General features: G+C 48.3%; 2 protein-coding genes across 2 annotated transcripts; one reads left to right on the top strand and one right to left on the bottom strand.

Moving 5' to 3' along the window:
• Positions 1 to 6,827: 6,827 nt before the first annotated feature.
• On the bottom strand, positions 6,828 to 13,012 carry MANBAL (mannosidase beta like). The gene is made up of 4 exons (XM_051632993.1): positions 12,967 to 13,012; positions 11,817 to 11,865; positions 9,919 to 10,115; positions 6,828 to 7,426 (listed from the first exon to the last, which is right to left on the bottom strand). The coding sequence occupies exons 3-4, from the start codon at positions 10,066 to 10,068 to the stop codon at positions 7,319 to 7,321; spliced, it is 258 nt and encodes an 85-aa protein (XP_051488953.1). The 5' UTR covers positions 10,069 to 10,115; positions 11,817 to 11,865; positions 12,967 to 13,012; the 3' UTR covers positions 6,828 to 7,318.
• Positions 13,013 to 18,635: 5,623 nt separating this feature from the next.
• On the top strand, positions 18,636 to 25,720 carry GHRH (growth hormone releasing hormone). Its single transcript, XM_051632988.1, has 7 exons — positions 18,636 to 18,803; positions 20,934 to 21,032; positions 21,864 to 21,983; positions 22,746 to 22,850; positions 23,458 to 23,595; positions 23,932 to 24,027; positions 24,895 to 25,720. The coding sequence occupies exons 2-6, from the start codon at positions 20,953 to 20,955 to the stop codon at positions 23,993 to 23,995; spliced, it is 507 nt and encodes a 168-aa protein (XP_051488948.1). The 5' UTR covers positions 18,636 to 18,803; positions 20,934 to 20,952; the 3' UTR covers positions 23,996 to 24,027; positions 24,895 to 25,720.
• The last annotated feature ends 533 nt before the right edge of the window (positions 25,721 to 26,253 follow it).

Below are 26,253 nucleotides of genomic sequence, written 5' to 3'. Positions count from 1 at the left end.
CTTATCTTTTGGGCTCAGATTCAGGAATGTGCCCTCACAGACCATTTAAGTTTCAGCAACCCAGCACGCTCCACTGCGTCCCTGACTCAGCCCTGAGCCTCTTCCCCAGTCACCTGCCTTTCTTTCCCTCCTGCCCCTCTCTTGAGTATTTATCTTTAAACAGTCTAATCCACAATTTATTTTTTTTATTTTTATTTTTTTAACCCAACTAGGGATTTCAGTCTCTTCCCTGAAATGTAGATTCTTCAGAGGATTCTTTCTCTTCACTTTTGAATAGTACAGATAAAACCACCCCAGGGAGGGAGTTACAGAAAATGAAACCAGGTACTTTCAAATTAAAAAAGAAAAAAGTAGAAATTAATATTTCTGGTGGCTCAGCTATTACAGCACATCTTGATTTCTTGTTGGAATATAATTTAAAGGCATTTCTTGCTGACCTTTACACAAGTTTCATCAGGAAAAAGAAGAATGAGAGTTACTGCAGGCATGAGTAAGTAAGTACCTGGCTCCTTCTCCCTCCAGGTGTGCAGCTCAAACTGCTCCATGGGGCTCCTGAAATCTTCCTGCAAAGTAAGAGGGTGTGTTTTGGGTTAAGTCATTGATCTGAGTCCTGACCTCTCTAACATAGCTGTGGATTTACAACAAAACATCTATTCATCTCCAGCCAGATTTATTTTTAAGCATCCCCTTGGCAAGCGTGAGTAAGTTTTGTTTAATGGGTTCTGTTCCTCAGGCTGGCTGTGTTTTGCTCACTGCAAATTCCAGATATATTTGCACCAATTATTGCAATTAAGAATGTAATGGTTGCATTTGAGATGCTGGACAGAAGCAGCCATGGCTTTTGCCCTGAGATTTGAAGACCATTGAGCTTTACAGCCCTGCAAATAGTGTGTGGCAGCCAAATGATCAGCATCACCAGCCTTGTTAGGGAAGCTGCAGTTCTGAGCTCAGGGGCTGATTTACTAAGGGGGATTGACCAGAATAACTCCTGCAGCACGAGCCATTTGCCCATATTTCATGATAGAAACAGTAATCCTGGCCATTCTCTCCCACACTGAGCATCAGGGCTGCAGCAAACGCCACTGTCCCCCAGGTTGGAGGATAAAAAGAGGTGGCTGAGAAGGAGTCAGCAGGAGGGCTCAGGACCTGTTGTGTCCCTCAGTGTGGTGACAATCTGCCTTGCAAAAGGAGCCCTTTTACCCCAGCACTGAGGCAGCCCCAGCCAGGAAGTGTCACTGCAAAATTCCCTGGAGGAAAGGACTTCGGGGAAACCACAGACTGGGTGACGTGCCAATGTTTGATAAGGAGGCATCGAGTTCAACAGCTGGGGGTGAGGATTATCTGCATGTTCAATAGAGGCACAACATTTCCTGTCAGGTTGCTGGCTGATAAAATAGAGGAGGTTTCGATACAATCTGAATTAGGTATCTTGGAACGGCTCATTCGGGCAAAAATCTGACACTTTTTGCTTCTTGCCTCAGCAGAAAATCCACACACAAAATGTTAGCATTTCCCAGTGGTGGAAATTCTGCTTTCTGGCCAGTCTTAGTATCCACAGAAACGAGCGGGTCAGAAAAGCTGATGGAAACTAGTCCAGATGAGATCTGTAGCCCTCAAGCTGGCTTGCTTTGCTAACAGAGCAGCAGAGGGGTGGCTGGCTAGTGCAGTGCTCTGGTAGCCAGATCCAGGTGACCCTGCCCTGGGGGCTGAGGCATTGCTGGGGCAGCAGAGGAGCCCAGCAGCCTCCCTGCCAGCACCCCCCTGCTCTCCAGCCCAGAGCCAGAGTAGACACAAGGGTGTTTCCCCTTATTCATCCTGTCTTGGTCCTTCAAGCAAGGGATAGGCTAAGGAGGCCAAAGTCTGACTCTGAAAAATTCAAACCATATGATGTTTGGATCTGAGCACAGTTTAAACTGAACTGAATGAGGGGGGAGACATTTCCCTGATGCTTTCTGTGGCCCCAGTCCCTGAACTGGGATGGGCTGGACACTATGCAGGGCAGCACACAGGAGACTTGGAGAGCCTTCTGGCAAGAAACAGGGGGGACCATCCAGAGTGCAGGTTTCACAGACAAGGAATGCTGCATTCAGCATGTAAATAGGACTGCGTGGTACCAGGGACACAGCTCCTGGCCTGGAACTGCTGATAGGAAGAAGTGAGAGCCCTTCAAACCCCTCCACCCACAGCACCCCCATTTGGGAGCCAAGCTCGTCAAGTACGACATCACCAGGCAATAGATGTTTTTAAAAAGCAAAGATGTGACCCAAAGCAGGTTTGCCTTGTACCTACCAGCCAAAAAGGCTGGACTCAAGTAATGGGGGAACCTGTGAGCCTCTCAGCCCCAGCCACCCGCCCTGTGTCCCTCTGCTCCTCGGCAGCTGCTCGTGCCTCCAGCAAGGCAGGGTGCACAGAGCATCAAAGCCATGCCAGGGCCTCCAGGCAGTAGATGAAACCAGGGAAGCTGGGAGAAGGGAAGTGAGCCCTGAGAGAGGTTTGGGATTGCACAAATCTGCGTGTGCTGGGGAGGAGCAGGATCCGCACGGGTGGCGCAAACCCCGCGCAGCACCACGGCACTCACTCAATCCAAGAGCTCAGAAGTGTCATGTTTGATGGTTTTAACTCCTGATGGCTCAGGGGTGGGCTGGTGGGCACGGCACAGCTTCTGCCTGGGGCTCCCGAGGTGGAGAGCTGTCCTTCCCCAGCATTTACATCTGCTGGTTGAACAAAAACATCAGGGAAGAGAAACACACAGTGAAAGGGCTGATTACAAGGGGATGGTTTCCTTCATCCCAGATGCTTCTCGTGTTTGTTCTTTGCATCAGTCCTTGCAACAGCAGGTGAGACCCACAGCCTGTCACTGGCAGGTAAAAATTGGCTGTAAGCACAGAAGGATTGCTATAGACATGAGTTTACAGGGTGGAAGCAACAAGAAGGGGCACAGGAGTGAATTACGGTGACAGAAAAGCCACAAATGGGGAAGAATCAACATGAAACAGGAAAACCAGCTGAATTTCAAGGGAGAAGCAGGGAGCTGAGTTCATCACCCTCCAATTGCCAGCCCCAAGCAAGAGACATTTAGTCTAACTACTGCACATTGGGCCAGGTACCAAAAGCCAGGAAACACCCCCACAAACAACCACTCAAAAGCCACAAACTACCAGAGGAGAAGAGCAGGACCTTGGACCTGCAGTAACTGCCAATTTAAGAAGAAATGCAAACATTGATTACTGCCCATGTCACTTGCCAGAGAGAAAGGGAATGTTCCCCAACCAAGTAATCCCTTCTGGTTGGATGAGGAAGAGAAGGAGGGTCAGATCCCTTCCCTTGCCAGCTGAAGCTGGCAATCAGCCTAATCACTGAAGAGCAGCCTGCTCTCTGTACTCCAACACTCTCCATTCATCATCCCCTTTCCTTGCTGCAGTCAGTCTCTGATGCCTCATGAGATGAATAAACAAACAACTCAATCAATAGTCATCTCAATGCCTGCAGGCCATGGGCTGTGACCAACATCACTTCTGCCTGAAAGAAGTATCAGCCTGTAAGAGAGGCTCCCAAGAGACAAGTCCAGCACCTCAGCTCTCAGCTGTCTAAGAATGAATGCACACACACACAGGGGAACAGTTCAACAGTGCCCTGGGAAACAGAGATACCGAGGATGTCCTCCCCTCCTACAACTTCCTGATTTTCTGCTTGAGCATCATCATATCCAGCCTTGACCCCCTGTGAAAGCCAGGCACTGAAGGAGGATTTTCATACTCTTCATGACAGGCTGAGGAATAATTGTAGCTTATATTGACTGGACAAGAGGGCTGCTCTGCAAACATCAGTCCTCTTCAAAGATGGCCTTGGGCTCTTCCGTTCCTGTCAGTAGGGAACCTCACCAGAACCTCTCTGGAGCAGGGAAAAGTGTGTGTATGAGAATGAAAGTAAATTAGGTCTGAGCAAGATTAACAGGGACTTAATTGAACTACGTGAACTGGAACTCCAGTCACGAGCTACTTATTAGCCTGTCTCAAGGGATTGTGCTGCTCACTCTGGAGGAGCACAAGGATGCTTTGTGAGCGTGGGACAGCTCAGTGGTGGCCACAGCTCTGAGATGAGCATGGCCAAAGAGGTAGAGCTGCTTCAACACCATCAGAAACGAAGCAAGGACTTCTCAACTCCCAGCCATGTTTCTTCAGAGCTGAGGATTGGCCTGTTGAGGGAAAGGGACTTTGTAACATCCACTGGCAGAGGAAACCCACCTCTCAGCCCAGCTCCTGGCCTTGGGTGGCAAAGCAAGGTGCTGCTCACCGAGCTGCTGCCTACTGCCTGGTATCTGGAGGCAGACCTTTGAAAACCTCCCCTTCAATCAAATTGACTTAATGAGGTCTTCAGCTCCCTTTGGGATGTTAATTACAACACAGCCTGGGGAAAAGTGCTTGGGAATTAAAGGAGTTACCACACTAGTCCTTCTCTGCTTTTGGTTTTCTGGTCAGGGAACCAACAGCTCAGCTTGCCAGAGCTTGGTTACCAGGCCGGTCTTACCGCAGCCAAGAGGAGCCACCAGGCAGCTCCAACCACGTCAGCTTGGCTTACAATCACACACCAAGAGGCTACTGAGATCCCTCTTACCAGTCTGCTGAATCCCCATCTAATCCCCTGCTCATATGATGAGGAAATGATGCCTTTATTAGGAAATTGCTGCCTTCGTGGGGGCTCTCGGAGCCAGAATCTCTCATGAGAGGCAAGTTAACTGAGTCCTTGCAGCATTTCCCCCTTCCTTCCAGGAAGGTGAAGCTGTCCTGGGAGATAGCTCGCTACTTCCAAGTCAAACACAGAGACAGATGCACACACAACTGACAGTGTTAGCTACACTGAAAGGCTTTCCCTTCATGGATCACTTTCCTGAATAGGTTATTTATGTCCCTGTGTTCCCACAGTCTGGAAGTTCTGGCAGCTTTCACAATGAAGGCAGGGGAAGAGGCAGCACAACTGTAAAAAGAGATTTCTCTTTAAAGAAAGAGATTCTGATTCTATTTATTACACATTTCAAGAGAAACTAAAATACATGGGATATGGGTAATCTCTAAAAACTAAGTTCAGCTAGCAAGAGCATTCAAATAGACATAAAGCTGTTAGGAACAGATTGGGGAATTTGCCTTAATCCCTCCCAACAAAACCAAATGCCAATATCAATGATTAGCAATGAGGAAGCCAGCCTGCAAATAACTAGATGTAGATGTTGACACAGTAGCCCGATTATTTCAGGTAACAACCACACAGTGCTCACTGCTAACTGATTCTTGGCTGGAGAGGTGCTTCTGTATTTCAGATGATGTGTGTGCTATTCTTCCAAGTCACAATTCTGTTGAGCATGAATTCCCCCCCCCTTTTAGGTGACCTGCAGAAAGCCAGAACTGTTAGATAAAACCACCACCACCCTCATTTATTAAAATGGAAGAAGGGATCTGCAGTGTCTATCCAGGGCAGTGGGAAGGTTTTCCTTTCCCCTGCAGATCACAGACAAGAACACAGGTTTGAAATGGAAACTCACAGCACAACACTGTTCTTTGTTAGTTGCACGGGAAAGTTCTGTAATGTTTCTTTGTACTGAGAACTCAAAGCAACTTCAGAGTGCTTCTATCTCCCATGCTTTTGTTCTGTCCTCCCAGTATTGCCTTTATGTAGCTCAAAAAACAACAAAAAAGAGAATGTGGAATTTAAAGCAGGACTCTAAGCCGGATTTTAAGCAGTGCAACTTGGTGTCAGCATTCTGGGTAAAAGAAGCTGAAAGCCTGGAGCAGGGAAGCACAGGGAGGTGAGAATCAAACTGGTCCTGGGATCCATCTCACCCACCAAAAGCAAGAGTGAGCACAGAATGTGGTGGTTCCCAACACTAATGGTTTCTGAAAATGTTTTCTTTACCTCCTGTTAGAAAACCCCCAGCACAACACACCACAACACTGCTGCTGGCTCTGGGCTCACAAGGCAGTGGTGGGTCGAGTCTGTGTATGCAAAAAGGACTGCAGACTTGCAGCCCTGCCAGAGAACTCTTTCCTTCAAAGCCACTCTGAACCCTGGGTGCGTCTAAAAGAGCAGGTTCTCCTCCCATTGACTCATTCCTGATCAAACAAACCAAGATGTGAGCTGGCATCAGGAAGCTGGAGCTGCCCAACAGACACTCGTGGCTACGTCACCTCCTATCTCCCCAGTCCTGTCTAGCCATATTTACATCTAATTCTAGATTGTCCCTGGGCCTGGAGAGCCAGAGTCTGGAGGGACACAGTGTGTATGTCTCTTGCCATCCAATCATGCTACGCAGCCAGCTCACCACCCCTTGGATCCTAAAATACCACATCTCCTCAGGCTGAATTCATGTTTAGATTCAGCAGGAGGAGCAGCAGCCAGAGCAGGTAGGGCTGGGAAGGAGCCTGCAACTGCAGGGAGCCCCAGTTGTGATGAAATGGAGCCCAGGTGAGGACTCAGCCAGCTGACAGGAGGGTCCATCCCAGCACAGCGAGGCACTACACTTGGGTTCAGGACCAACAGAGCACTCCCAGACTCCTGCCTCACAGCAGCTTTGTTCCAACATGCAGTACCTGGTCTTCCCAAGTTTCCAAGAACACCCTATTAGCACAAGCATTAAATGCTGCATCTCCTAGAATCAAAATGTTCCCCAGTCCTTGTAGTCATTACCTGCTTTCAAGGGTGGGAACAGAAAGGAAAAGTGCATGGGTGGCAAATAAGAAAGAGGGAGGGATGCTGGGGAAATGAAAGCTTTCATCTACAGCAGGCTGGAATCCCAGGAGTTATTACCTAAGGAATTAAAGAATATGACAAAGACATTGTTATTAAGCCATAAAATGCAGCTGTGTATTTCAGACTAGATGACAACAGAGATGAATACAAAGCTGTGTAGTGTGGTATTCTTGATGCATTTGATCCTTCTGCCTTCAAAAATACAACACAAACCGGTATCCAAAGTAGCAAACTCGTGCTCCACCTCCCAGAGGGACTTTGCTCCAATTCCTGGCCAGCGTGGAGGAGCTCAGACAACAACCCTCCCTACCCATTAGGAATGACAGAAGTCACCTTCATGGTGACTGACACCTTAAACATGTCAAATGAAGTCCTGGATATGTAAAGTCCTCTTTGTCTCTAAGAAATCTACAGCAGAACCCTGTACCTTCCACTCTTGTAAGTTCCTTGTCCCCAAAAGGTGAAGCATGGCAATGCCAGAAAACCCTTTCATATGGTTAGTTGCCTTTGATGTCATCTCTGAGGAAGCATGATTATCTCTGATTATTGTGTCTCTTGAGGCTCACTGGGCACAGCTTTATCGTTTCTTTTTGGTTTCCTTCTTGGGTTTCTTGCTTATCTGTGGAGCAGTTGCCTTTGGCTTCTTCACTGTCTCTGAATTCTTAGGCTCAAAACTGTCTGAGTCCTGCAAGAAGAAGAAACAGTCAGTAACTTTGTTTCACAATGTGCTGACAGCTCACTTTGGGAATCTGAGTATCAGCCAGGGGAAGCAAATGCTGGGGATCTGTGTTGGAACACATCTACATCAAACTGAGTCTCATTTCATGAGACTTGAGCAGCACCATCTCTGCTGCTTCTGCATGTGGTTTTTGGTGAGTTTATACACAGAAACAGCTTGTTACCAGGGAAGCTGTTAGAAGCTTTAAGTGTCTAAAACAGGCTTTGGAGAAGAAAAACAAAACCAACTTTAAAGGCAAGGAGAAAATCAACAGTAAATGAGAACTATTCAAATTAGGAAAAGGAGAAGACACCATATAATCACCAGTGTGTGTGGAAATACTCAGCAGGTAGTTCTGCCAAATGTTAATATTTATCATGTGCAAGACAAAAAACATTCCCCAAAACAGCAGTAAGAATGTAAAGTTCAGAGGCTCTAAACCAAGCCCAAAATCCAGGGGAGGGAACTGCAAGCAAAGCTTCCTTCACCTGGACTAACAAGGAATGCTTAGATATCCTGCTTGTTTCCTTCAGGGGAGATGACAGATAATATTTCAGCCATGGGAAATAAAGTCTAGTTATCTTGTAAAAACACAAGGGAACAGAGCCAGTCTCATTTGAGAAAGCACACACAGGCAGATTGCCTCCTTTCATTAAATGCATTTGAGTATAAATATTGCTTTAGCATCTTGGTTCCTATCAGTCAGAGCGTGCCAACTGGAAAAGGACACACAGAAAACGGCTGAGCAAGACGTGCTAGTTTCCAGCTTCCAAGCCAGTGCTGCAGATAATGGAGGGGGAGGCAAGGATCTGACAGTATCCTTTTAATCAAGGAGCTTGGTTTAAACATCTCACAAGCTACTGGGCTATTACAGTTCACATCTGTGTGGCTTTCCAAGGAAGGAGTCCTGGCTGGCTTCCCGCGGCGGCGCTCGGGAGGAGCAGAGCAACAGGCAGTCACTGCTCAGGGCTGCAGCCTCCTGCTGCTGTCAAGTGAACACTGCTGCTTTCTGATCTCCAAACCGAGGGAGACTTCAAAGCCTGGAGCCTCCAAGACAGAGAAGAAGCATCCTCAGCATCCCAGCCATCATTCCCAAGATCTGGAGCGGTAGCCTCTGGTGTGTACGGTCTTGTAAGTGACTCACATGGACAGTAAATCCAAAGGATTTGAGACAATTACACATGGAGACAATAAAAAGTAGAGCATGCAGACATCAAAGCATGCTGGCAAACTTCAGCAGGAACAGGTCCTTGAGCTTTATCATTTTAATTGGGGGCCTGGTCTTCAGTTTCCCACTTCAAACTCAAGCTCTCACTCTTCTCAGCTTTCAAGAACCAGGCTACTCAATATTTCTCTATAACTTATCAGGGGGAACCACGGACTGACATATGGGTGCTGGGGGCTGCAGAACAGGGGTGCAGACTTGCAGTGCCACTGCATGGTGACCAGCCTGCTCCATCTCCCTCTGGGAGCTGCAGCTCCCATGGTAGGACTGGCAGGAGGGAGCAGGTGCCCATGCCAGGGCAGTGTCCACAATCCAGGACACTGGATTCACATCACACCAACAGTTAGAGGTGAGAGCTGGGTCATGGACTGTGTCCTTCATGCTCTATCTCACCCTCAGGAACCCTCTTCCCCAGATAGGCTGAAAATTTCCATGCTGGAGAAGGAGCAAATATAGCAATAAAGAGAGCCTGGAAGCAGAGCTTCCCATGCTGAGCTGTAACTGAAAACACACCACACACATTTAGACAAAATCTGTATCAAACTACCAAACTTGCAGCCCAACCACCAACACAAAGATCTGTCCCCAGCACATGGAGCTGTTATCAGAAGAGCCAGGCAGATGCAGGTCATCCTGCTGTGGCCCAGCCTAGAGGAACAGGAGTCCTGCAGCTCTTTCAGCCTTTCCCTTTAACCTTCTCCTGTACTAAGTCATCAAAGGACCCCTCACTTGCTGGCACAGGGCTGGGTGTCAGTACTGAAAACCGCCTTTGTCATGTCACAATGTACTAGAAATTGCCCCTGTATCTTGTTTCCAAAAAAACTGCACACAAACTAGAGCCCAAAGGATATTCCTGAAAGGCAGGTCCTGCAAAGGGGACACCCTGCCTGTTAATTAACAGAGCAAATCAGCAGCAGGATGACAATATGAAGCTGGGACTAAAGCCTTCTCATGTGCAGTCAGGAGCAGCACCTACATTTAGCACAGCCTGCCAGGGCTTCAGGGCACTCTTGTCACTGGTATTTAGAGAGATTCTGGCTCAGGTGTTTGTTCCTGACTTTCTAATCTGGGCATAAACAACTCAAAAGCTGGAGGTGGCAAACCCAGGAGGAAGGAGAGTGAACAATGAAACCCTCATCAACCCCAGGGCCAGACCGCTGTGTCTCCAGTAGTTACTCAACATTCCCTCCCATCCTATTTTCCCTCTACATCCATCCAGAGGAGCACTGCTTACTGTCTTGTGGGACTTGGAGACTGGCAGGATGATGGCCAGCACACAGATGAGCTGGAAGATGGCTCCAAAGAAGAGTCCATAACGTAGCACATTCTCCATGAAGGTGGGCTCAGGGATTTCAGGTGGGGAGAAATCCAGCTCAGCAGCCATGGTGAGTGCACCTCCTCCTCCTCTAGTGCTCTCCAGAAGACTGGTCACTACCAGGGGGAAAAAAAAAAAATAAGAGGAGTAATTATTTGCATCATGCTTTCTGGTATTCACTTTCCATTACCAAGAAATGACAGGCAGGTTTCTGAAGACACCCTTGATCTACAGAACTAACAACAAAGAGGGAAACCAAATTTGCATTTTCTTTACATCCCTGTTTTCCCACCTACCCAATAAAATACTCCTCAAATGCTGGTATTCATCTGTTTGCAGGGGAGGGGAAGGCAAGCAAAAGATGAGCAATACTCATGAAACAATAAGGGAAATAAATAATTCTGGCTAAATAAGCCAGAATATCCTTCTCCCTGCAGTCAATCAGGCATGCAGGGTGTTATTAATTTTCACTTACACTGCACGTGTGGTCACAGCCTCCTGGTGTTCATGGTGTAAAAAACCAACCAGCACTTCAAGAAACCACAGGGAAGGCAGGTGTGTTGAGGAGAAAGGGATGGGTTGTGTGTTACACCAAACCCCACATGCCCATGATGGTCTCCCAGGCAGGTTGTGGCAGTTACACATTGATCTCCTGGGCCCCAAGCCAGTTCCTCAGCCACGAGTCTGTCCCTTCTTCCTCCCTTGATCTCTTGCTAATGGAGTTGTCAATTCTGTGAATGACTAATGGCTTTCCAGGATAAGGGAGAACTTTCCTGCCACAATTGCTGGGGCAGGCCACAGAAAGTCAGGGTTCCCTTGTGATTCCCATCTGACTCAGCCTTCCCAACCTGTGCCATCCTGGGCTGTGCTCATCAGGTCAGCTCGACTCCCCAGCACTGACTGCTCCTCTGCATGGCCAAACCTGGGGGTGAGACTGTGCTGCACACAGGTCCCAGGGGGATGGCAGACATCTGCCTCCCAGAAACCACCTCCAAAGCAGGCTCTGGATTTCCCAGGCCAGGAAGAGATTCCTGCTCTCTGCACCCATGGCCCAGTTTAGAGAGGTGGTAAATTTAGAGTAAAACGTGAGTAAAGGAGAATGAATCCACAGCCCAGGGCTGCTGCACAACAGGCAAATGTCATTTGAGGACACACTAAAGCAAGTGATATGTCAATTACAAGGAATAATGATTTTGTTTTAATTCAGCTGAAATACAGGATCTTATTTTAAATTCTAAAAGACAAGGAAAAATTCCCAACTGCAGGGACCAGCAGCCACAGGAATTCAGACTGTGGGATCCCTGTTCCTGGTGATTCAGAGGACAGATCAGCTACACATCTGCCTGGGATGGGGTGTGGGTACATTTAATCCTGCCTTTGAATCAGGTGATAAGAATGGGTGACCTCTCGTGGTCCCTTCCAGGTCTGAACTTCAGCAAAAACGAAAAAATTTCAAATTCTGATTCAAATCCAACAAGCAAGGGCTGGGTGGGACCTGTCTATGAAGCCAGAATAACATGCTGAGCCACTCAGGCTCAGTGAGTCCCAGCACAGACAGAAAAGCTGCCCTGGACACAGGAAGGTGTCAGCAAAGCAAGAATAAAGGCAGCTCATCCCTGAGTGCTTTGACTCTTCCAATACCCTCTCCCTCACCCCTCTAAGGCAGCAGTTCCTAAGCAAAAAGCAGCTCCATGGAAAACTGCAGCCTTGAGTTGCATTTGATCTTGGCTTTATTCACTGGGACATCTCCAGGAAAACATTATTCTTGTCCCCCCAGCTCCCCCTCAAACAGGGAGAGATGTTGCTTCTTTCCTCACCTGGAGTTTTCTCAGGACAAACTCCTCCTGATAATCCTGATTCACACACCTGAAACACAACATGCAGAAACACATCAGGAAAAGGAACTGGTACAACGAAAAAAAATAAAAGAAAAAGAATCCTCATCTTCTGCAGGTCTCCCCTCCTTTCCCCTTTTCTATTTCACCTCCCTTGAGGGCTATTAATACTTTTCTAACAAACCCCAGGTGATGTGACCAGCACTGAGAGCTCTCAGGCAGGCTGGCAGCAACTGCCACCACCATTTTAAGCACAACCCCATGAGACCTGACTCTGTGCTCCAGCTGCTCCTAGCAGAGCAGCCCTGCATGCACAGCAGCCACAGCAGCCAAGCCCCCAGCCTGGCCACCCCCCTGGAACATCACACCAGAAGTAGGTCACAAACAGTTGCACTGCACTACAAAAGCTGGTTTTATCTTTTATGTTTAAAAATAGTCAGTTTTGTCTCTCTTAGGGCTTGGCAGCAAGTTACCCCCACACAAGAGGCCCTGGTTCCAAGCTGGAGCTGGAGGGCTGAGCCAGTGAGGGGCTGCAGGCTCCTTGGGATCCAGAACCCTGTGTTCCCAGGGCCATCAACTCACCATCTCAACAGAGCAGCCTCAAACCTGTCTTTCTATGGCCCTGTTTTTCCCAGCTGGCATCTCCATACCTCTCACTCTATAAGTAATTCACAGAGGAGGAAGCCACAGGAGCACTTCAAGGAATATTTATTAGCTTCCTTTTGGAGTAGGAAGAGCAGAAGTATTGGTGCAGCACAAGACAGGCTCCGCCAAACGATGAGGCAAAAAAGAAGCAGCAAAGCTGGAGCTGGATGGCTGACATGACTTAGAAGGTGCTGGGCCAGTTGGTACCGGCTGCAGGGGGATCTGTGAGCCGGGACCAGGGCCCCTCTGAGCTGGGACCAGGGCCCCTCTGAGCCGGGACCAGGGCCCCTCTGAGCCGGGACCAGGGCCCCTCTGAGCCGGGACCAGGCCCCTGCTGAGGCCCGGGCAGAGCAGCGCCAGCCCGGCTCCCGGGGCTCTCCCCGCCGCTTCCCGGGAATGCCGCAGACACTGCCCGCCCCTTCCCAAGAGAGCCCGGTCACCGCAGCCCCCCCAGGACCCCCCGGATCCCCGCCCCGGCCCCGCTCACCGCCCCTCTCCTGCAGGCCGCACCGCGCCGGAAGTGCCTCCAGCCCGGCAGGAAGTGCTCCCCGCCCCGGCCCTAGCAACCGCCCGGCTGCCGCGTTGCTATGGGCGGCCTGCGGGAGGCGCGGGAGCCTTCGGGGCTGGAGCGGAGGGTCCCTCCCCTCCCCAGGTTGTCCCCGAAGGTGCTTTGGAGGTGCCCACCCCCCAGTCTCCACGGCCAGAGCCGGGTCCGGCCCCTTAAAACAGTGCGAGGAGCTTAATCCCTGCCCTCAACAGCGGGGGCTTCGGCCCCGGGGGGTTTCACTTCACCTGCCAGGCTTGGGTCTGCGCCCTGGGAGCCGTGGCGGCAGCAGGGAACACGTTTCCCTCTGGCTTTGCCTCTTGCTGAGGACGCTTGGGTCGTTTTTAGTGTCCCGCTTCAGTACCCAGCTCTGAAGTGGAGATGTCTCGATAAGATGACCTACAAAAGGCAAAAATGGCTTGTGCTCTTTTTTTTTTTGTTGTTGTTCCTTTGTGGTATTTAAAGATTCTGATTTGTTTTGCCTTTTCCCTAACCCTGAAATAGCAGAAGCACGGGTTAGTTTTGCTGCCTAAATAACTTCTGGTTACTTACCTACTGAGGGAGTAAGGCATGGCATTTGTAATAAAGGGATTTTCTAGGCTGTTACCAAGCATTTGAATGAAATGGGTATGAATGAAAACAATTTCAAAGGTTTTGAGCAATTGGATTAAAAACCTTTCATCTGTCTTAGTGCAGAAGAGGTTACAGACAACTGGAGAATGCACGTGGCTGTGAGTTGCAGAGGACAGAGCCACTTGTACAAAGGAATTCTTCTAGCATAAAAATCCTAAGGAAAACATCACTCTTAAATAATTCCCAGTGCTTCCCCTGCCTTGTGAGTGGCTGTTCTGTCTCAGGGGTAAGCCCAGAGCTCAGGAAAGGCAGTAAATTCTGCCCCTTCCGCTCCCAAACTCCGACTATTTAGGACACAAAAACACTGAGGAGGGAGAAATAATTCTTGTGAATGTCAGGAGAGATCCTATCAGTCTGGATGAAATGGCCAGATTAAATTCTTCCCAGTCCTACCAGTACACTGAGCTGGGCGGGGCTGCTGTCTGTGCACACCATCCTGCTCCTCACTGTCTGAAGGGGAAAATCCACACTTAGATTGCAACCAACACTGCACAGTTCCTTTCCCTTTCCCCTTTCCTTTCCTTTCCTTTCCTTTCCTTTCCTTTCCTTTCCTTTCCTTTCCTCTTCCCCTTTCCTTTCCTTTCCTTTCCTTTCCTCTTCCCCTTTCCTTTCCTTTCCTTTCCTTTCCTTTCCTTTCCTTTCCTTTCCTTTCCTTTCCTTTCCTTTCCTTTCCTTTCCTTTCCTTTCCTCTTTCCTTTCCTTTCCTTTCCTTTCCTTTCCTTTCCTTTCCTTTCCTTTCCTTTCCTTTCCTTTCCTTTCCTTTCCTTTCCTTTCCTTTCCTTTCCTTTCCTTTCCTTTCCTCTTTCCCTTTCCTTTCCTTTCCTCTTTCCCTTTCCTTTCCCTTTCCTCTTTCCCTTTCCTTTTCTCTTTCCCTTTCCTTTCCTCTTTCCTTCCCTTTCCCTTCCCCTTCCCTTCCTCCTCTCCCCCAGCACAAGTGGCACTACCTATTTGGAGTAGAAACAGGCAGGTTGGGGGACCCCCAGCCCCCCCAGCCCATCAAGCAGTGGTTCAGCAAAGTTCAGCCCATGAGCCACAAGCAGGGGGTGCCAGCAGCCCGCGGTGGCTCTGGGGCTGTCACCAGCACCACGCTGACCCCTTGGCTTCAGCCCCTTGTGAAATGATAAAGCAGGAAGATAGTTATTAAAAAAAAAAAAAGAAAAAGAAAAAGAAAAAAAAAGGGAAGGTTTTTTTCCAAAGCCTATGAGGTGCAAGTGGGTTTCCAAGGGAAAATGGACTCAACAGGCAGAAATGGCCATCTTGCCAGCACCCAAATTACATAGAGACAGAGCTCAGGATGAAGCCCTTCTCCAGATCCAAGCCATCCTTAGCTTCTGCAGTTCTTCCTGCATTTCTCCTCTGCTTTGCATGGCAGTATTTCCTGCATGTCTTTGCAGTGAGTCCTGTTTATGACCTTTCATTGCACACGTATGAGATCCTTGTGCACCAAGGTCTTTTCATCCTCAGGTTGCACGTTATTATTCAGCCAGGTGACAATTAGTAGCAACTGCTTTCATTTTTCAGCCCTTGCTGGAAACACACCCTCCCTCCCTCTACATGTGAGGTAAGATGTCTCACTCACAGTCTGTTTATTATGAGCTTTCAAAGCACTTTCCCAAGGTGAGCAGTCATAGCAGCATTTGGGTTCTGATGGGAAAACAAGTCACAGGGAACAGACCAACACCCAGCCTGTCCTGCTGGGAGGGGACATCACTGGAGCAGGCACCAGAGCCCTCTGAGCAGAGGGTGGGTGTTCACAGACCCTTTCCTGTGCTGCCTCTTTGTCCCAGAGCACGAAGGTCTCAGCACTTCCAAAGGTCAGGAGTGGGGTCCTGCTTGGGGCACCAGCACCCAAGAATTGGCAGCTGAAGGACCCTCGTGAGCCTGGTCCCTGTGAGCGGGTGGCAGGGGCAGGACTGAGGCTGGCTCTCCCTCCCTGTTGGGTGGTTTTGGCTGTAACGTGCAGTGTAACCCTCCAGCCAAGGCTCCTTTCCAAACCCAAATGAGAGTGGTAAGAACCAAGATGAGCTCCTTTCATGACTCAGATTCACTGCTGGCTTTCGAGCTCCGTCTGCTGGGGCTGGAAGAGGCAGGAGGTGGTATTTAGAGAGCCAGAAATTCAGGCACCAGCAACTCTCAAGCCTGCAGCTGAGTGTAATGTGCTGACATCTGGCTGAAACTCTTGGCAGTTCACTTGAGAGATGAGGAAACGCTCCAGCAGCTCTGCTAGGAGAGACAGAGCCAGACAGGTCTGGGCTCCTCGAGCGCATCTCCCTGCACAGCTCACCCGACACACACACCCCTCCCAGGCTGGTGACATTTGTTCTTCTTCTTCTCAGTCTGAAGATTAACCAGGCTTTTCAAACAGGCTTTTCACTCTCCGAAACAGTCCTTTCAGATGGCACTTCCTTGCACACTTTGAATTGCTGATTTATTCCATTTTTAATCTGATCTCCGGCTTCAGACTCAGAGTGCAAACTGTGCTCTCATCCAGAGGGACTCCCTGAGATTATTTTGATAAATGCTTGTATTCAGCTTCCTACCAATCCAAATTCCTCAAGGGAAAACTGTCCCCAGGACATCTATTGATGTTCTAGTGACTAAGCCTGGAGGATCTGAAGATCCAAATCCCAGCACTTTATCCTTCCAAGGTGGAGAAATCAAGTCTCTCATAATTTTCTAATGGCAAGTGTCACCACATCTGCTGGGTTTAGGTTTTGGGTCCTTCCTTAAAAGAAACTGGCAACATGGGCCAAATCTTATTTTCCTCATCTCATTGTTTGCTTGCTTTCCACAGAAATGATTGCTTTTTTGCAAAGAATGTAGGAATGAAAGTCCCTGTATATGCACCAGTAATGGACAATGAAATAACATGACTGATGATCAACTTATTTATAATGTTCCTTAGTTCTGCCACTTGGTATAAGACTTTTGACCCAAAATGTGTCCCGTCTTGCCTCTAAGATGGCAAACCTAGGCAAAAAATGTAACTTCTGATCTTAGGCAGTTCTGTTTAATTAACCATTAGGGCATTTGTAGTAAGTTAGTCACCACCACATCTCTGAGGTAAAAGCAAACCAGAGAGAACAGTTGTGTGGGGCTCTCCCAGGACTGGTGGGGACTGGAGAGGAGAACTGATAGCTGAGAATACAGCAGCTCCATGTCAGGTGATGGGCCAGGGGAAGAGAGAATTAGCTCAGAGCCACACTATGGGATAATCCTTGAAATGGCACCAGCTCTCAAGTGGTTTAACGTGGTCTGATTCATCTCTTCAGCCCGTGTAGCAACAAGACAGTGGAAGAAAAACAAGTCGTGCTGAAAAATCGGTGCAACCGGCCTCACAGATGAGAGAACAAGAACAGATTGTTTCAAAAAAGCAAAGAGAAATCCCTCTTCAGTTTGCAGGGATGGAGTGCAGCTGTGTGCACCTGTACAGGGATTTTGGAAAACCTGCTCTGTGCTACCCAAACATCCCCTTCTCCAGAGTTGAGGAGCGGATGATACATGTGATACACCTACCTGACCTATATGGCAGCTCCTCTCCCCATGAACAGGCTGGTGCCATTTCTTTTTACAACTGGAGGAAGGCAATAGTTCTTGCTTCTCTTCACATCTGCTGTTCTGTTTCAGGATCACACTAGGAGGGGCTGGTCAGATGCTCAGTTCAGAGTCAGCTCAAGCTTCTGCTTTGGTCCATTCAATCCTTTTTCACTTCTCTTTCAATTGTCCTGGTCCTGATTTGATACCAAAGCCCTTGAAGCCCTCAAAGCAGGGAGAGCTCAGAGGTGGTGCACATCTGTCTGGGTACAGAGTGACTGTTATTTAACTCCACGGAGTCATTTGGTGTGCTGAGCTCACTCAAACCATTCCAGCTGTTGGGTCACATATTTCTGAGAGCACAGAGTTTGGAAGGAGGATATTGCTTCACCAAGAAGTCAGCCACAATCACAGTGCTGATTTCTCACCTTGGCAAGAAGCAAACAGGCAATGGCAGAGAGTTAGACCAGCACTGAATACTTTCAACCCCCTGCATGTGTGGGCACAGGTACATTAGGTGCTGTCCTTCCCTGCAATCTCTCTCTGCCACTGATGGTTGTGAGGAGTGCTCTGGTGCAAGGGGAAGGTATTCTGCAGCAGGCAGATTGAGTCACCTCACCTGCTGGAACTTCTTCCCAGCATCAAGTCATGCAAGCTCCAAGAGGGACGTTTGGGTCTCCATCAATTCTGGGTGTTATAAAGTCAATACTAAAAATCTGGCAGGTGGAACTCGTGCTGGCACCTCAGCTTTCACTCTTCTGAACTGTGCTGGTCTTCTTGGCACCAAGGCTACGTGTTCTTTTTACTGGGGCTTTCACAACCCTTGTTCCCAGAATGAAAACAGCTGCCAGCACATGCAGCACCCCAGGGAAGACCCTCACCTTGTTCCAGAGCACAGGAACAGAGTGGGAACAGCTCTGTGTGCTTGATGTCAAGCTGTGATGTTTGCAAGGGACTGAAGCATGAACTGCCCTGCTAATGCTAGCAGGTGTGAGTAACAAAGGAGAAAAAGGCTGATAATCAAAGCAAAAGAAAATAGCAAAAAAGATAAATCTTCCCAAGCAGGCAGGGTGAGAAGGTATTAATGGTTGTCATTGTGGAGTAGGAGGAAAAAATGCAACTGCAAAGGGAAAGAGAAGTTCACCTTGCAAAGCAAATTTGTCATTCGCTCTGGCAGATTATTGCTGTTATTACTTGCTCTTCACTCTCTGAGCAGTAAAGAGAAAGCATGCAAATGACCCTGGACTATAGACATAATCACCTGCAACCTCCCTGCCTGTGTCATTGCACACACACACACAGGGGATGCTAAACACAGCCTCTGAAACTCAGGAGGATAATTGATCCTCTGACGCGTAGAAGCCCACGGGGCTCCTGACGAGCACAGGTATAAAAGAGGAGATGCACCTCCCTGGCAGCCAGAGGACAGCTGGGGGGACATCCAAGTGTCCTCCCAGCTCAGCACGCATCCCACATCCTGCCCAGGCTCCCCGTGGAGAGGACAGACCCAGCAGGGCTCACGGAAGCAGCTCTGGAGAAGTTGGATTCGCAACAGGGGAAGGAAACACCTGAGCAGGAGCGGATCCAGGAAGAGCTGGTTTTCCAAGGGAACGGTAAGTGTGACTTTCTGTACATGCATTTAACAGGAAAATGTCTGTTTGTAAACTGGAGACAATTAAAGTACACTGAAATGCCATGGAAGCTGGCATCAGTAACTAGCTTTGCCAGGTACAATATCCGTTGTACCATACAAGATTTGTTTGTACCAAGGGACAGAACGAAGCGATAACTGAACTGCAGGGTAAGTGCAAATAGACAGAATAACACTAGAGATGACCGCTAAAAACCACATCAGACATTTGGCAGCTGTAGCACAGCTTTCCTCTGTTGCTATTCTGATGTGAGTCCCTTTTACCCTGGAAAATGAGTGGTTTTACTCACCCATCAATAAAACTGTGTTTGAGCCACAGAGGAACGCAACGGTGTGTTACAGACAATGAGAAGCCAGCTCCAGCGAGCCAGGGTGAGGCACTTGAAAGGATTTCTGCTTTGCTAATGTAGTCTTTCATGGCATAAAAATCTGAACTTTATAAAACTACAGGCACAGGAAAAACTTCATCTACACAGTGGTATTTCTAAGACTGATCAGGTTAAGGTTTCAGAAACAGCAAGTTACCCCATCTCTCCAACATCGCTGGTGCTGCTGGTGCACAGGACGGAATGAAGCTATCAGGCTGTATCTGCTGGAATGGCACTAGAAGGTCTTCATCTGAAGGGGAATTTATTTATTAATAATTCTTTTCCCATGCTGCCAGAAAGGAGAGTAAGGTGTTCCTCACCTCAGGAGAATTTTGAAGGTTTTGCAGAGCTGTTAAGCTGCCTGTATGCAGGGTGACACTTCAGTTCCCCAGCTTCTCCTCTGAAATAGCAGACACTACAGGGAAGGGCTGTGGGACTTTACATTTCAGGCTCCTTCCAGAGGGAAAAAGGGACACAGAAATGCCCAAGAAACAGACTGTAGTGAAGGGAGAGAAGATAAAGCAAGACAGGAGAAGAAAGGCAAAACCAGAAACTGAAAAAAACCCCACAATAATGATCACAACGAAACTAATAACAGAGAAGAGAAGAGAGGAGAAGAGAGGAGAAGAGAGGAGAAGAGAGGAGAAGAGAGGAGAAGAGAGGAGAAGAGAGGAGAAGAGAGGAGAAGAGAGGAGAAGAGAGGAGAAGAGAGGAGAAGAGAGGAGAAGAGAAGAGAAGAGAAGAGAAGAGAAGAGAAGAGAAGAGAAGAGAAGAGAAGAGAAGAGAAGAGAAGAGAAGAGAGAAGAACCAAACTCAAAAGGACAAAAAGTAATTCTGGAGGGAACCCCAGCATTCAAAGAAGATAAAACAGATACAGAAAGAAACTGGTAAGCAGGGTTGTATTCTAGAAATAAAAACGGGAAGCAGACAACATTGGACTAGGTTTTCTTCTCATTTACATTTCACTTCTCAGATTTCCTGGTACTGATTAAATCTCCTGGCTGGCACCTTCTGTAGATGCTGGTGCCACAGTCTCCTGGTACCCTCTGGCAGATGCTTTAGATCACTTCTATCTAGAAAGAGATCTGATTTGGGATTTGTCTTGGAGATATTTAGGGGAGAGAGGCACAAAAGAGATAAGCTTTTTCAAGCTCAAATGAAGAAGATGGGGAATAAAAAAGGCAGCAAATTTTCCTTAAAACCAGAAGCCCTGCAAGTCTCTCTTAAAGTCTTTTTTTTTTTTCTGCTTCTGAGCATTCCTTGGCTTTCTGAGGGGGCAGAGTAGTGCTGTAAGAAACCAGGTACTGGAGGAAGGGGATACCACCAGGTATCCCCTCTGCTGCAGCCCAGATGAACAGGCTCTTGCTAACTGCTGCCCTCCCAACGTGGTCCCTGGGGCTCACCCCAACCCAAGACCTCTCCTTCAACCACAGCCAGGGGACAGGTCAACCAGGGGGTCCCACAGCATGAAACCCTGCTGACCAGCCCTGCCTACAACCAGCTCCCTGAGCAGTCACACACAGCCACTGCCTCCAGGAACTGCACATCCTAGCAAAGACTTTGTCACGTCAAGACATCTCTGCGTTGGGAAGCCCCATAAGCACAAACACAGAGGCACAAATCCAGGCCCTTTGTGCCAGTAAGTAAGCAGGGGGACCAAGAACATGAAGGTGGCACTTGGCCTTCCCTCCTGGCCCTCAACATCTCACTGCTCTATATTTCAGGTTACCCCAAGGGTGGAAGATGCTGGATAAGGCCACCTTTCTGCTGTTCCTGCATTTGGTCACATGCTCCACCTCCTCTCCTCTCTACCCAGCTCTCAGGTAAGCTGCTGACTGAGATACCCATGCTGGTGCTTCCTGCCTCGTCTTTCACCTTGTGCAAAATAAGCACGTGCCAAAGGAAGGTTGCCAGCATTTCTGAAAGCCAGATGAACTGTGTGTGTGTTGGAAAATCTATTTCTTTGCCCTGGCTTAATTTTTTAGGCACACTTTTAACCTAGAGGTGGTTTCCAAAGAAGGCAGGCACCTGAGAGGATATTTCAGCCCAAACAGTTCATTTTAGAATTGAATGCTAGGTCCTATAAAGGTAAATTTGGCTATTTCCAGAGCAGCCAGCACCACTGGCTCCATCACTGATTAAAATTTGTGCCTGCAGGCCACCTGCATTGAAATCAGAACTGCAGGTATTCTAGTACCTGAGCTCAACATCTGCCTGTTAATATTTCAAGTATTTTCTTGCCAACTGTTAAAATGTGTGATATTCCTTCATACCACTACAAATCAGTGGAAGCACAAAATTGAGCACTGGGTTCTACAACGTGGATTTGCAGCATCCCATGGAAAATACTTTAGCCTTGTGCCACAGCCATGGTGTAATGATCCCAGAATAGCTGGAATTTTGCTGGAGGAGGCTGGGAGCTCAGTGAGGGGATAAGTGTGTTTGGGGCAGCTCTATCAACCATCTTTTCACTGCTGAAATAGCTTCAGGGCAGCTTCTAGCTGGGGAGAGTGACAGGCAACACTTGTCTTACTGATGAGATAGGGCTGGCAAAAGGAGAAAGAAAAAGCAGAACGGGGAGCAGTGGCCAAGAAGGCTGATCCCTGACTGACAATTGAGAACACCTTGCAGTGAGCCTTGGGTGTGTCTTGCAGGTACAGCCCAGAGCCAGTTGCTGCCAAGGCCCTGAACTTCCAGCTACAACACAACAGCCATAACCCCTTGGCAGAGGAACAGGAGGAAGAGGGTTTGTTAACAGATCCCACAGAGAAAAGGTTTGTACCTCACCTCTCAGCCCTACTGCAGCAAGAACATGCTGGTTATGAGCTTCTCCAGCCTGGGAGCAAACCAGCAGGTCAGTTAGTCCCATTAGCACTGCAAAGTTCAGGCTCTTGAGGGAGAACCCAGCTGAGCCTTGCAACCAGAGCAGCAGGCTGGGACCACAGCAGCTCTCACCATCACCTGTGTCCACAGCCATGTCCTGCTGTTCCCCCAGCAGCAATGACACATTGACAGGGGCAGGGTCACAGGCCCAGCACTCCTGCAGGGAACATAATTTTCCACTGGGCTCTGGGAATCCATCTGTACGGTTGTTAGAGCCTCTCCTTTCCATCCCTGCCTGGAGATGGAGGATGGTTATTTCTGTCTGTAGCACAGAGAACTCATCCTTAAGACAGTGGCACCAGCCAAGTGGCTTGTGCTTCCCTTACCTGTGTCTAACCACTGGGGTTCTCCTCCTCTTTTCCACTGGTTCTCTGACCTCATCTTTGGTTTGCAGGCACTTCTGACTTTTTTAAGTCTGGATATTAATTAACAGACATTTTATTTTGCCTGTTGCCTCCCTGTCAGGACTAAGCTCCCTTAAATCCTTTTACCCTCCAACAGTAGCACAGTCCAATACCACAAGGCGTTGGCTGTGGTTACACTGCCCCAGCAGTGTCACGTCTGGTCTTCAGTCACCTGAAACACCCCTTTGCCACCTAGAAGGCTGATTGCCAGCTCAGGGAGCACACCTTCTGCCTGTCTCTCACCCCTAGGATGCAGCGCCACGCTGATGCCATATTCACCGACAACTACAGGAAATTCCTGGGGCAGATTTCTGCCCGGAAATTCTTACAGACCATCATTGGCAAGAGGCTTGGGTAAGCACAGAGCTTTGCTGTCCCGGGGGCTAAAAGTCTGCTTGGTCCACTGGGCAGTTTCTTTCATACATGTAGCAGCAATAGCTGCCTTCCACAGCAACAGAAGGGATCTCTCCTGCTGTTCCACATCCCAAAGGGCATCCTGCATCCCTCTGTCTCGGATCCCCCTCATCACAGCTATCATTAAGCAGCCTAATTAATCCTTTCCTCCGAGGCTCTCAGTGTCAGATCAGCTGAGCTACCATAGTATCAACAAGCAATAATATTTGCAAATAATAACTGCAACGATCATTCACTGGTAGAAAAGTTATCCCTGGCCTGGTTTGAGCACAGAAAACAACCTCTCCACTACCACTTGGGTAGCTTTGGCTAGAAAGATCAATGACTGCCACTAAATAAGACCAACTAGTCAGATGGGTGCCAGCTCCAACCCCTCTCCTAACACAGCAGCAGGTAGGGCTGACCAGTTTCTTACTGAAACTAAGCAGAATGGCCCCAGGCTCAGACCCAGTGTGTTCTGTTGCCGTGCTGCTCAGCCTGGGCCACACTTGGAGTGACTCAAGAGGCATTTCTGAGAGAGAGATGTTTCTCATCCTTGCATTAACAGAAGCAGTGAGGGCAGCCCAGGGGAAGGGGTGCATGGATTTCTGAGCAGGCGCCAGTCTGACAGCATCCTGATGGACAGCCACTACCACCAGCAGATGGTACTGAGGGACTTCCTGGGAGCCATTCTGCAGAGCCAAAGGTAGGTGGGGATCAGAACATGACCTGCTCCCTGCAGGAGTAAGACAAGGTCCTTATTGCTGTCTGGCTTCCAGATATGAAGCTACTGGATTAAGTATCACCTTTCAGACACACTCAGAGAATAAAGCTCTTACCTGACTGCCTAACCCAGCCCTTCCCTTAGGTGGGCAAGCAGGGTGCAGAGAAGGAACAGCCTGTCCTGAGCCAGCCTGCACCATGCACACCAGCATTGTGCTGTGTCTTCTCACCCTGATAATTCAGTAAAATAGCAGTGGAAGGAGTAATTTCTCTCTCCATCCCAATTATGCCACCTCTGCCCTGTTCTCTCCTTTCCCAGGCCTCAGGACATCAGCAGCAGCCAGTTAGAGGGCTTTCCCAGCACCCTGGCTAAGTTCATGTAGATATCTCTCCCTTTCCATCTCCCCATGCTCTGGTGAGTACCATTCCCTGCTTAGTTCAGTACACAGCACACTGCTTCTGCACTCCTCAAGCAAGCTGAAGGCTCTCCTTCAGCCAAGCCAACACCCACTGCTGTCCCTGAAAAAGGGCTGCTTGCTGCAATCTAAGGGGGGAAAAAACCTCCCCATCGATTTTGTCAAGTAGCTGAAGTCCTGTTAATCTGAACAGAGTGATGATGTGTTGTGAAGCTGCATGCAGATGTCTGGGAACAGGCTTGCAGCAACCAAAAGCAGCCTTGTAAAGTTGTCTGAGACTGTGTCCCTGAGTGCCTAAGCTGGGCTAAAGGCAGGCACATCTTCCCCCAGGAGCAGAACCTGCCTCTAAATCCCTGGCACATTCCAGGTTTTTCTTGCACTGAAGAGAAGAAAAAGTCTTACTTTTTCTGTACCCCTCACTCTTGAAAGTAGTCACCTGGAATTTGAAATACACTCTAAATCTCACCAGCTCTAAGGGACAAGAGCCAGCAGACAGTCCATCCTTGGGAATACCCTCACTCCTACAAATGCCAGTTGTTCTGTTTGAAGCAACCTCATCTCATTGCTCTGTCCCATAGAAACTAAGCCTGTCCAGCCCCAGGCAGCACTACATAAAGGGGTGTGGAGAGACCTTCATGCATGTGAAACCAAAAAGGGGCTGGGGAGGGGAAGTGCAGAACTTTACATACATTGTGCCTATAGATTCAGCTGGGAGAACATGGCATTTCAGCATGTCTCTTACCATGCTTGACTTGGTTACCTTTCCACAAACAATCTCAGCCAGGAAAAGCCCCCAAAGAATGAAAAAACTTGTGTGTGTGCTCAGGGCTTTCTCAGAATTCTCTTTTCCTCCTGCTTCTGTCTAGAACAATTCAGAGCTGATGGATCTAACTGGACAATAAGCCCTGCACAGCACTGAAGACATGCCTGGATGTGACCAGCTGGAAACTGATGCATACACTCCTCATATCTGTTCAAAGGAATGCAGTTCTGATGTGCTACTTATTTATTTGAGCCCTTACAATTTAACTCCCCTCTCTATATACTGGTCTGGTGTATATATATACTGAAAATCAGAAAAAAAATACCTCCATGGTTCAACCTCAGGCTGCTTTACATATAAAGACCAAAACAACCAATACATTTGTAATCCTCGGGACATACTGTCTACTAATTAAGGCTTCCAAATTACAAAGCATAGCAAAATTTCTGCCAAGTCATCATTCTGTTTGAAGGCCTGATTAATAAACATGAGGCCACCAAAAGGCACCTTTAGGCAACTTAGTAAATTGATTATAGCCTCCTCTAAATAGATGCTGATGGCACAACCACACACGCAGCTTGGATCAGGGCCAGGTAAGACATGAATCCACACATCTGCCACCCCTCAGAAACACTCCTGTGAGCTGCTGCTGCCTAGCTCCTTGATACAGAGCATTGGCAGCAAAAAACTGAGCTCTGCAAAGCTCAGCTACCAGTTACTGCTCATCCTCGAGGTGCTTAAACAAAGGTACAGCCCTGCAAGAGCTAAAGGAGATCCCTGGGCATCAGGTTGGGCTGTCACTGTGTTTGAATTGCCATCCAGTGGCTCTGCACTCCACCATGGCTAGGGTTACAACTGTAAACGTTTTCAGAGTAGTAAGTTATTAACCCAGTGATCTCACACAGCTACTTCCTTCCCTGTCACCCCAATTCTCCAATTGTTTGTGTAATAATTACATCTTCAGAAATGTAAATATCATCAGGATGGGGTCTGGTTTCCCATCATTACTGGGAAATAAAAAGTGGTTCTAAATAAACCTGTCCAACAGCAGGTCAAGATGGCTCTTTGTCTGCTGAGACATGAGGTTCTTGTTTCTGGGCCCACAATGGAAGATGCTGCTCAAAGGCAGTGGTCAAGTGCACTGAGTCAACACCAATAACTCAAGACAAGGTTGGAAATGCAGTGACATGCAAACATATTCATGCCTCTGACACCATCCCTTCTTGCACCCAAACAATTTCTTAATAGTCTGCAGTAGATACCATCTCATTTTTTCACAGCTGACCATGTTTTTAATAGAATCACAGAAGCACAGAATCTGCTGTTTCAGGACAGCAGGCTCCCACATGCATGGAAATGAGTTCATACTTGCACCAAATCCCTATAGATTAAATATTCCCTGTTCAGGTTTTCACAATTCCAGCACTACGAAAATATTACTAACTGCCCAGCAGGGTGGGAA

This window comes from Apus apus, chromosome 15, assembly GCF_020740795.1.
Source record: "Apus apus isolate bApuApu2 chromosome 15, bApuApu2.pri.cur, whole genome shotgun sequence".
In the NCBI taxonomy this organism is placed as follows: domain Eukaryota; kingdom Metazoa; phylum Chordata; class Aves; order Apodiformes; family Apodidae; genus Apus; species Apus apus.
Note: the sequence above shows the minus strand (reverse complement) of the source record. Positions and strands in the feature narration are given on the sequence as shown.

Excerpts from the sequence above, each read along its gene's own strand:
- GHRH (XM_051632988.1), top strand. The coding sequence starts at position 20,953 with ATGCTGGATAAGGCCACCTTTCTGCTGTTCCTGCATTTGGTCACATGC. Across the intron at positions 21,033-21,863 it reads CCTCTCTACCCAGCTCTCAG|GTACAGCCCAGAGCCAGTTG; the intron begins GTAAGCTGCTGA and ends TGTGTCTTGCAG. Across the intron at positions 22,851-23,457 it reads ATCATTGGCAAGAGGCTTGG|AAGCAGTGAGGGCAGCCCAG; the intron begins GTAAGCACAGAG and ends TTGCATTAACAG.
- MANBAL (XM_051632993.1), bottom strand. The coding sequence starts at position 10,068 with ATGGCTGCTGAGCTGGATTTCTCCCCACCTGAAATCCCTGAGCCCACC. Across the intron at positions 7,427-9,918 it reads TCTCCAAGTCCCACAAGACA|GACTCAGACAGTTTTGAGCC; the intron begins GTAAGCAGTGCT and ends TTCTTCTTGCAG.